Source organism: Myxine glutinosa, chromosome 1 (genome assembly GCF_964187855.1).
Source record: "Myxine glutinosa chromosome 1, kmMyxGlut1.1, whole genome shotgun sequence".
NCBI classification, from domain to species: Eukaryota; Metazoa; Chordata; class Myxini; order Myxiniformes; family Myxinidae; genus Myxine; species Myxine glutinosa.
Window position 1 is genome coordinate 417,417,679 of NC_136261.1, and position 11,631 is coordinate 417,429,309.

The following is an 11,631-nucleotide window of genomic DNA, read 5'->3' on the forward strand; positions in this document are numbered from 1 at the left end:
CTCCCGATGTTATTTGTTTTATGTGTCTGTTTGTCTTTCTGTGTGATTAATTTTCGCTCTTTCACGAGCCTCGATCTTGTATACAAAAAAAAAAAAAAAAAAAAAAAAAAAAAATCCACCATCTCTTGTCTTCTCTTATCCACCATCTCTTGTCTTATCTTTTCCACCATCTCTTGTCTTCTCTTATTCACCATCTCTTGTCTTCTCTTATCCACCATCTCTTGTCTTCTCTTATCCACCATATCTTGTCTTCTCTTATCCACGATCTCTTGTCTTCTTGTATCCACCATCTCTTGTCTTCTTGTATCCACCATCTCTTGTCTTCTCTTATCCACCATCTCTTATCTTCTCGTATCCACCATCTCTTGTCTTCTTGACATACAAAGCCCTCCATAACCTGGCCCCATCCTACCTGGCTGACCTCCTCTCCAGACACACTCCCACCCGCAACCTCCGCTCTGCTGGTACAAACCTCCTGACCCCCTCCATCCGGACCAAATTCAGATCCTGGGGGGACAGGGCCTTCTCCATCGCTGCGCCCACCCTCTGGAACTCACTACCTCACACCATCAGAGACTCCTCCTCACTCACCACATTCAAAACATCACTAAAGACCCACCTGTTCAACACTGCATTCAACATTCAACCCACAGCATTTAACCCCTGACTATCTCTTCTCCTTCGCCCTCCTTTTGCTTTAAATATTTCCGTATTGATTCTTGTCTTTTTTGCAATTGTTGTTTTCATGTATTGTTATGCATTATGTTTTGCACTCTGTCAAAGCGCCTTTGGGCTTCTGGAAAAGCGCTATACAAAATAAATGAATTATTATTATATTATTATTATTCTCTTATCCACCATCTCCCGTCTTCTCTTATCTTCTCTTATCCACCATCTCTTGTCTTCTCTTTTCCACCATCTCTTGTCTTCTCTTATCCACCATCTCTTATCTTCTCTTATCCACCATCTCTTATCTTCTCTTATCCACCATCTCTTATCTTCTCTTATCCACCATCTATTATCTTCTCTTATCCACCGTCTCTTATATTCTCTTCTTCACCATCTCTTGTCTTCTCTTATCCACCATCTCTTATCTTCTCTTATCCACCATCTCTTATCTTCTCTTATCCACCATCTCTTATCTTTTCTTGTCCACCATCTGTTATCTTCTCTTATCCACCATCTCTTATCTTCTCTTATCCACCATCTCTTGTCTTCTCTTATCCACCATCTCTTGTCTTCTCTTATCCACCATCTCTTGTCTTCTCTTATCCACCATCTCTTGTCTTCTCTTATCCACCATCTCTTGTCTTCTCTTATCCACCATCTCTTGTCTTCTCTTATCCACCATCTCTTATCTTCTCTTATCCACCATCTCTTGTCTTCTCATATCCAACATCTCCTGTCTTCTCTTATCCACCATCTCTTATCTTCTCTTATCCACCATCTCTTGTCTTCTCTTATCCACCATCTCTTATCTTCTCTTATCCACCATCTCTTATATTATCTTATCCACCATCTCTTATCTTCTCTTATCCACCATCTCTTATCTTCTCTTATCCACCATCTCTTATATTCTCAAATCCACCATCTCTTATCTTCTCTTATCCACCATCTCTCATCTTCTCTTATCCACCATCTCTTATCTTCTCTTATCCACCATCTCTTATATTATCTTATCCACCATCTCTTATCTTCTCTTATCCACCATCTCTCATCTTCTCTTATCCACCATCTCTCATCTTCTCTTATCCACCATCTCTCATCTTCTCTTATCCACCATCTCTTATCTTCTCTTATCCACCATCTCTTATCTTCTCTTATCCACCATCTCTTATCTTCTCTTATCCACCATCTCTTATCTTCTCTTATCCACCATCTCTTATCTTCTCTTATCCACCATCTCTAATCTTCTCTTATCTTCTCTTATCCACCATCTCTTATCTTCTCTTATCCACCATCTCTTATCTTCTCTTATCCACCATCTCTTATCTTCTCTTATCCACCATCTCTTATCTTCTCTTATCCACCATCTCTTATCTTCTCTTATCCACCATCTCTCATCTTCTCTTATCCACCATCTCTTATCTTCTCTTATCCAACATCTCTCATCTTCTCTTATCCACCATCTCTTATCTTCTCTTATCCACCATCTCTTATCTTCTCTTATCCACCATCTCTTATCTTCTCTTATCCACCATCTCTAATCTTCTCTTATCTTCTCTTATCCACCATCTCTTATCTTCTCTTATCCACCATCTCTTATCTTCTCTTATCCACCATCTCTTATCTTCTCTTATCCACCATCTCTTATCTTCTCTTATCCACCATCTCTTATCTTCTCTTATCCACCATCTCTCATCTTCTCTTATCCACCATCTCTTATCTTCTCTTATCCACCATCTCTTATCTTTTCTTATCCACCATCTCTTATCTTCTCTTATCCACCATCTCTTATCTTCTCTTATCCACCATCTCTCATCTTCTCTTATCCACCATCTCGTGTCTTCTCTTATCCACAATCTCTTGTCTTCTCTTATCCACCATCTCTTGTCTTCTCTTATCCAACATCTCTTATCTTCCCCCATCCAAAACCATGATCTTTTCTACCTGTTAAACAACCCAGATCCACCTTTTTCAAATACTGTTTTTCTTTCCTGAAAGTCCAAATAGTGTCCTTTAGTTTTATACCGTTTCCCACCCCCCTCTCCCTTCCACAGATCTCCCGCTGTCCCTGCTCTTCTGTTGTTGTGCTTACCTCTCTCTCCCCCTCTTGTCTCACACTCCATCTGTTGTATGTTTTATGTGTTTCTGTTTATGTTTTTTGTGTCTTGTGTGTTAGCTCTTGCATGAGTCTCGGCTTTGTATTAAAAAAAAAATACAAAATATTGTCCACGCGCTTGGAAATTCTGATGATGTCGCCATCGAAGCTTAGGTTTCTTATTCTTCACCATAAACTATTGTTCATTATGTCCGTTGAACTTCGTGTTCATTTTGTCTTCCAATATAGCAAGGCTGACTGGGATGGCTTGCGTTCTTTTCTTGCCGATGTTCATTGGAACTCAATCCTTTGTCACAACCAATCTGAAGCTGCTAAGGAAGTTACTGAGTGGATCCGTGTTGGTATGGACCTCTTTCTCCCTTCTCGGACCTACCAAGTAAAACAATCCTCTCAGCCATGGTTTACTCCAACTTGTTCTGCTGCTATTGCCGATCGCAATCACTTTTTCAAACAGTATCGCTGTGTTGGCTCGAGTGAGGCACATCGTTTGTTTCGCCTTGCGAGTAACCACTGTGCACGAGTATTGGAGAATGTCAATCGATGATATGCAGAATCTGTTTGTAATAATATCTCAAATAAACAGCTCGGTTCTCTAGATTTTTGGAGATTTGCTAATAGCGTTCTCAACCGTAATCAACAATCAAATCCTGCCCTCTTCAATTTCCCTGAAGTGCTTACTTCTCCGACTGATAAAGTGAACCTCTTTGTTGAGCATTTTGCTGCAAACTCCACACTTGAAGTCCATGGACAAACATTGCCTGTTTGTCCTTCTTGTCTTGACACCAGGCTTTCCACTATCATCAGCACACCCAGGAAAGTTGCTAAGATTATTCAAAGGCCTGACATTTCAAAATCTACTGCACCAAATAAAATCCCTACAATTGCTTTGAAGATGTATTCACTTAAACTGTCTTCTGTTCTCTCAAAACTGTATTGCTTGTGCATGTCAAAGTCTGTGTTTCCACTTAGCTGGAAGCAGGCTTCTGTCGGCCCTGTCTTTAAAGGCTCCGGTGAGTAATCAGATCCTTCTAACTATCGGCCTGTTAGCCTTCTACCCATTATCAGCAAAGTCTTTGAATCCTTGATATAACAACAATTCATGACTCATCTGGAAACCCACAACCTCCTAACTGATGTTCAATATGGCTTTAGACAGTCAAGGTCGACTGGTGATGTTCTTTCCCTAATCATTGAACATGTGAATGGGACTTTGGATCATCGTGGAGAAGCCAGGGTTCCTGCTCTCGACATCTCCAAGGCTAAAATCACATGGCATTTCTACAAAATTGCTTGATACAATCTCTGACTTCCTTGCAAATCGTCAAATCTCTGTGGTACATGAGGGACAGTAATCCCCTGTCCGTAATACGAATGTCTAAATGTCGTAATATGTAATACGAGTCCTCAGGTGTCTATCTGTGTTGGGTCCAATATTGCTCATGTTGTATAACAATGATCTGCCTGATTGTATTTTTTCTCAATGAAGCAGTTATGCAGATGACTCAACACTGTGTACTGCCTATTCAGGAACCTTGTCTCCTTTTACCCGTGACCAATGGCATCGAGACCCAGCACGGTACCCGAGGCAAATAACCTCGGGGCCCCAACCCCACCCTTTCTCTCTTTAATAACTTTTTAAGGAACTTTCTTTAATGAAAGACAAAAAACGTTTTTGAAACAAATGGTCACTTTTATTTGGCCGTTTGACCGAAAATATGGGAGATAGCGAGACATTTGGACTGATCAAATCAGTTGGTACCCTCGCCTGGTGAACACTATTTCTCCCTAAGATTGGCAAAAAAATACATGAGAAGATGGTTAATAATTTTTGGACAAAGAGGATACAAACGCATTTCTTTGGAATGCACATTTCTGGTTAATAACCATTTTCTGTGAAATTTGAAACTGTACCAGTAACAGCGGCAAAAGTTGTTTTGTTTCAGGCAAGAAAAAGCAAAATCACCTTCTGGGTTTAAATGTAACGATGAGGAAATGAGGATGAGCCGATGAGGGGTTTCACTCTACTGTTTTTAAAAAAAATTACAGGAGAAGCTTGGTCCCTGAGGCAGTGACCTCCCAACCGCCCTCCCCCCCCCCCCCTCGAAACCCCCTTCTTGACGCCTCTACCAGTGACCATGTGAGTACCACTCTCAATCAGGACTTGGAGAGTGTGATGCAATATCTGTTTCTAGTTCAAGATCACCTTGTTTTCCGACCCTGTCTATGGATTCTTCACCTTAGCAGGAACTTCCTGTTATCTGTCTGCTTGGATTGGATATCAGCTCAAACCTCAGCTGGGAAAAGTACATCTCTGGTATAAGTAAAAGCACATCACAGCACGTTGGCAGTTTATTTCGTGCTCGGCAATACCTTTCTTAAACTGCTATTCTCCATCTATACAAGGCCACTGTACGTCCTGTCATTGAGTTTCATTGCCATATTTGGGCTGGTGCTCTGGCCTGTCACCTTTCTTTTCTTGACAGAATCCAGCAGTGTGTTGCCATTCTAGTGGGACAGGAGTTGGCATCATCCCTGGAACCTCTCTCAATCTGCCGCTTTGTTGCTACAGATATTTCCACAGAATGTGCTCTGAGGGTCGATCAGGTTGTTCCACCTGAGCATTCTTTCAGTCGCTCAACACATCTGGTAGTTTATTCCCATCCATACACTATATCTGTCCCAAGGAGTAAGACTATAATGTATTCTTCTGTTTATTTTTCTGCACAAGGCATTACTCTGGAACACCTTACCTTCATCCTGCTTTCCCCTCTATCTCAACCTACCATGATTCAAGAGGAATGTCAATAGACTCCTCCTTTCTGTCTAATGTCTAATATCTATACTTGCTTTTGTGCAGGCCCCACCTCAAGTGGCCTTAAAGTCTTTGTAGCAGGCGATATCTCAAAGAAATAAATATGGATGTGCATTGAGAGTACGTACCCCAATTGGCCCCACCAAACCGTTTTGGCATCAAAAGGAAACTCGTTTTAAAAGAGTGAGGACCCTGCGTCCGGAACAATTGACGTCAGGAGTGAGAATCGAATCTGGTGCTGTATCAGCGGCACCACAAAAATTGGAAGGAGTGTCGGGTGAAATTGTACTTAAAATAATTATGTAGCAATGTAAAGCCAAGGTGAGTAGGACCTGTTGGGATACATTTGCAAGGATATGGAGGAGCTCATGGCTCAGGAAGCTATACATGAATATAATATTGTGGGAGAAGGACAAGGAGGGGCAGTAGTTGAGGTGCTGATGGCGACCGAGGACCCAACTCCTTCCTCACACCCTTCCCCCTCTCACCTCCCACTCTCCCATCCTCTAAAAATCAGCACTGATTGCACAGAATAGTGGGTCACCATTGCCATCGCTGTCCGACAGTGACCAGGTGATGTTGGTTTGGTCAACTAATGGCACAGATGACGATGACGATGATGATGACGATGATGCCGATGAAAATGGAGGAGGGACAAGGTGGCTGGCATAAGGCATGACATGCGTTGGGGCAGGCAGAGGTAAAGGCTGTTGTGAACGAAATGCTCAATGCTGTATCGGGAGAGGTGAGTGAGCGAGTAGATGGGGTCCGGAACGAGATGGGGGCAGTTGAGGCTAGAATGATGCAGATAAATGGGATAAAAGAAGAGGGGGGGGGTAACCGTTCCCTTGACTGAGGGTAGGGCTGAGCCTCCCGAGCGGGAAATATTTTAAATGCTGGGATGTTCTGTTCCTGTGTGCGAGAGATTAAAAAGAACAGGTTTGTAATCCGTACCTGTCCAAGGGAGGTCACATTTCACAGCACTTCATGTCACTGTGTGTGTGGTAACGGTCCATGTCGGGCAAACGCCCGGATGCGGATGATTGAAAAATAATTTCCCAAGGAATGGTGTGCGGCTGAGTGTGTGGAGCACAAATGGCAAATTCAGCTGTGGGATCTCTGCAGAATGGCTCAAATGTAAAGTAGTGTGTAAACTATCATGGAGTAACCCATGTGTGTGAATGGAGTGATATTGACTGTGGAGTGGAGCGTGTGAATAAATGGTGTGCGAGAGATCGTGAGATGGCCAGTGTGTCTAAGTTGTGTGCGTTGGTCTGTGTGGTGATTTGGGGATATACCGGATGTACCGGATGTACGGTGCGAGAGTGGGTGTGGTGAAAGTTTCGGGGCCATTTGTTGTTGCATATGTGTGTGACGTCTGCGGGGGTTTCGCAGCATGAGCAGTGGATGTAGAGAACACGTCGGGGTTCCCCATAGGAAATCCGCCGAAAGTCAGTGCGACCATTTAAATGAAATGGCAGGTTTGTGTAATTGTGTAATGTGCCGCCGAACTTTCTCACAGAGGAGGAATTACACAGGATAGAATATTTGGTGCGGAAGCAGATTAAAAGCTGGAACACCAGAACATTCGCTGCTGTTTGAACAATCTGGACATCCGAGGAGAAGCTGCCTACCTGTTCATGCTATGGAAGGATCACCTGCTGAGATCATTTGTGTTGCCAGGTTTGGCAGTCTCAATCGGTGTCAGTAGTTGCTTAACATCCCGTTAGGCCACGAACCTATCCACAGCATGGCAACCTGCAGGTACAGAGGTCAGGGAGAGTCCGAGAAGTCCCACTCATGACGCACCCCAAACCTCAAACCCAAACCCCTAAACCCCAAACACCTAAACCTGCATCTGCAACAAGTTTTTCACTGTCTGTGCCTTAGGAGTCAAACAAAATTGAAAATCATTCCAAACAGGAGAATTACTGTTTATAATGACATTGTAAAGGACACAAACAACAGGCACAAATAACTAATGTAATAGACACAGTGCAACGCCAGTAAATTCCAGAAAATGTTTAAAAATGAATTTTACAATCTTTATTTTATGTAAACTGATTTAAATACGTAAACACTGTTGAACACAAATCGCCTTCTTGTTACTTCCAATAACCTCCTATTTAGCAGTACTTGCACATGTTAAATAGGGTGTTGTTTTCGGGTGATCTCGAAGACTGCTTCAATAGCGCTTAAAATCCGGAAGTTTTCTTTTTTAACAATCATTAACTTCATTATTAGCTCACCTGGAACCAAGTTCCGGGGAGCTTATGCGGTGGCGCGTCGTCCTTCCGTAAACACTTGCAACTTCTTCTCCGAAACCACTAATAGGATTGTGAGCAAATTTGGCACAAATGATAATTGTTTTGTTGTGACAAAAGTTTGTTCACGGCATTAAAAACATCGCGGTGTAAGGGGGTTTAGCAGGATTTAAAGTGGATCCACGTTTGACCCCCCCAAAATAGGAATGAGCTTTTTCCTCTGAAATTACACAAACTATTTTGAAGAAACTTCACCACAACCTTCATCACCTGTGATGGACCAATGTTTGTTCATGGCACTAAGAAAATGGAAGTCGGAGGGGCTCAACAAGGGGGTGGGGGGAGGCATGTGGGTCCTGCTTTGACCCGCAAAATAGATATATGCTTTCTTCTCAGAAACTACACATACAATTCCAATTAAACCTGACCACAACCATCTGTTCATGACCCATGAGGTCCGATCGTTTGTTCACGGCATTTACAAAATGGTAATCAATGGTGGAGGGGTGGGGGTAGGGGGCAAGCGGGATAGGTTGCCCCCCAAAATAGTTCTTTTTTTGTTTGTTTAAAGTCTTATGATGATGTTAGTATGATTTACCTGCTGCCCTATCTTCTCTCATCCATTGAAATTGGTTTAAAATGCCATGATACGGTTTAAAATACCTTGAGTCAGTGTAGTATACTGCTTTATTCTACCAGGTGTGTGCCCAGGGGTTTTGCCGCAATGTTTACATTTGAATTTAAGAATATATTCCATCAAAACATGTTCTATGAACTCTCAAGATGGTTCTCAATTCCATTTCCCTGCAAATGACTGATGCTGATTTGCACACAGCTGATGTCTATTCTGTACATGTGGAAGGCAGACAACACAACAACGATTCATCTGTCACAGAAGATTCAAAATGTGCTTCTGCAAAGGAAGGTTCAGATGATATTCACATGACAAATGGGAGTGCTTCTTGTTTTGCAACTGGTGAGTGTAAATGTAAAAAATTAACATAGGTACGATTTTGTGTTGAGAAAATATATAATTTTCAGAAAAGTGTGAAATATTTTGCATTTTGATTTTGACAAAAAAAAGTGTTTTTTGTTTCTGCAGAACAATCCAGAAGTAAGATGGGAAACACAAGGTCCAGTCGCAGCCTGACAGTGATGAAGAAGACGTTAATGAAGAAAGAATCACAACATCAAGACTCACTTCTTATAAAATACAAGTGCATGTCTGGGGCTCGCAACACCAAGATTAATATTAGATTAAACAAGCACAAAAAGGTTGTGGAAAGGGGAATACGTTATAAGTGTAAAGTGTGCAGAATGGATTTTGCTTCAACGAGTAACATCAAAATACACATGAGGATCCACACTGGAAAACGTCCCCACAAGTGCTCCGTCTGTGATAAAGATTTCTCTCGTAACAGCGATTTGAAAAGACATATGAAGATCCATACAGGAGAGCGACCGCACAAATGCTCGATATGTGATAAAGGTTTCTCTCACAAAGGTGATTTGAAAAAACATATGAGGATCCATACAGGAGAGCGACCTCACAAATGCTCGATATGTGATAAAGGTTTCTCTGACAAACGCGATTTGAAAAAACATATGAGGATCCATACAGGAGAGCGACCTTACAAATGCTCGATATGTGATAAAGGTTTCTCTCACAAAGGTGATTTGAAAAATCATATGAGGATCCATACAGGAGAGCAACCCCACAAATGCTCGATATGTGGTAAAGGTTTCTCTCGCAAAGGCCATTTGAAATTACATATGAGGATCCATACAGGAGAGCGACCGCACAAATGCTCGATATGTGATAAAGGTTTCTCTCAAAAAGGCCATTTGAAATCACATATGAGGATCCATACAGGAGAGCGACCTTACAAATGCTCGATATGTGATAAAGGTTTCTCTCACAAAGGTGATTTGAAAAATCATATGAGGATCCATACAGGAGAGCGACCCCACAAATGCTCAATATGTGGTAAAGGTTTCTCTCACAAAGGCCATTTGAAATTACATATGAGGATCCATACAGGAGAGCGACCGCACAAATGCTCGATATGTGATAAAGGTTTCTCTCACAAAGGCGATTTGAAAAAACATATGAGGATCCATACAGGAGAGCAACCTTACAAATGCTCGATATGTGACAAAGGTTTCTCTCACAAAGGCCATTTGAAATCACATATGAGGATCCATACAGGAGAGCGACCTTACAAATGCTTGATATGTGATAAAGGTTTCTCTCGTAGCTGCACTTTGAAATTACATATGAGGATCCATACAGGAGAGCGTCCTTACAAATGCTCGATATGTGATAAAGGTTTCTCTCATAGCGACCATTTTAAATCACATATGAGGATCCATACAGGAGAGCGACCTTACAAATGCTTGATATGTGATAAAGGTTTCTCTCGTAGCTGCACTTTGAAATTACATATGAGGATCCATACAGGAGAGCGTCCTTACAAATGCTCGATATGTGAAAAAGGTTTCTCTCATAGCGACCATTTGAAATCACATATGAGGACCCATACAGGAGAGCAACCCTACAACTGCTCGATATGTGATAAAGATTTCTCTCAAAAAGGCCATTTGAAATTACATGCGAGGATCCATACAGGAGAGCGTCCTTACAAATGCTCGACATGTGATAAAGGTTTCTCTCAAAAAGGCCAATTGAAATCACATATGAGGATCCATAGAGGAGACCATCCTCACAAATGCTCTATGTGATAAAGGTTTCTCTCAAAAAAGCGATTTGAAAAGATGATCCGAAAAAGGAGGTGGAGATTTTGAGTTCTGGGAGAACTTCCTACCACGTCCTAAAACCCGCCTATGGAGATAACAACCAAAGAGAGCACCCTTACAAATGGTGTATTTGTTTCAAGGATTTCATTTCATAATGGAGCTTGAACTTGCACAGTGCAATCTACACTGGAGTGCTCTCATAAAAAGTGCTCTGACTGTGGGAAAGGTTTTGCTGATAAAGGTTTGTTAAATTCACATAGCATTACACACACTGATCGTGCTTCTTTCAGGGCCTTCCTTAGGTTGCCAGTTTGTTATTCTTGTCTCTGCCCTTGCCGTATATCCAGCTAAGTTCCATTTGAGTTTTTTTTTTATTGTGACCAGTGTTTAGGAATTTTGTTTTCTATCTGATTTAGTTGTTTTTCTTGTTCCTTTTTGGTTATGCTCAGATGGAATCTTTCCATGGCAGTTTGAACATAATTTTTTTTACTCAATCTTTGCTGTGGTCCATGTTTCATTGTCATGTGTGATATGGAGAGAACACCCTTGTTGTTAAATTGTTTATCAGAAGAACACTCCTGCCTATGTTTTTCATGAAACTTGGATTTGTAAAGGGTTTTACAATAAAGAGAGGTCCTCAAAACACAAATGCAGTGTATGTGTTATTGTGAATATGTAATGGCACATTATGATCAATTATCTTTCTTTGGGGAGTTTGGAGCTGACCATATCCCCATAAGGAATCCCGATCAAACAGAGTTGTTCACCAAAACAGTTGAAATCCTTTTAGTGTTTAACATCTTGACATGACTGCACTGAATGCCATCACTGATTGCTGCCAAGCAGCTCAGCTACACAGGTCCTATCATTGAAGGCCACACAGCTGGTTGCTATCGCATTTTTCTCAACATCAATGACGATGCATTGTTAATGGAAGGAATACATTTGAATACAGAGGGGAACTCACCCCCTACCTCCTTTCATCTCTCTGTTAGGGATATTTTCCTACAGTAGTA

At 41.6% G+C, this 11,631-nt stretch overlaps 1 protein-coding gene across 2 annotated transcripts in view; it reads left to right on the forward strand.

The window, feature by feature from the left end:
* Positions 1 to 11,264, forward strand: part of LOC137419629 (uncharacterized) — a 130,314-nt gene extending 119,050 nt beyond the window's left edge. Inside the window, exons 3-4 of one of the 2 annotated variants that reach the window (XM_078770555.1) lie at positions 8,694 to 8,834; positions 8,961 to 11,264. In XM_078770555.1, coding sequence (XP_078626681.1) covers positions 8,694 to 8,834; positions 8,961 to 10,600 — 1,781 coding nt within the window. In that variant the 3' untranslated portion in view covers positions 10,601 to 11,264. The remainder of the gene's footprint in view (positions 1 to 8,693; positions 8,835 to 8,960) is intronic. The other variant, XM_078770556.1, reaches the window with a different exon arrangement.
* Positions 11,265 to 11,631: the final 367 nt, after the last annotated feature.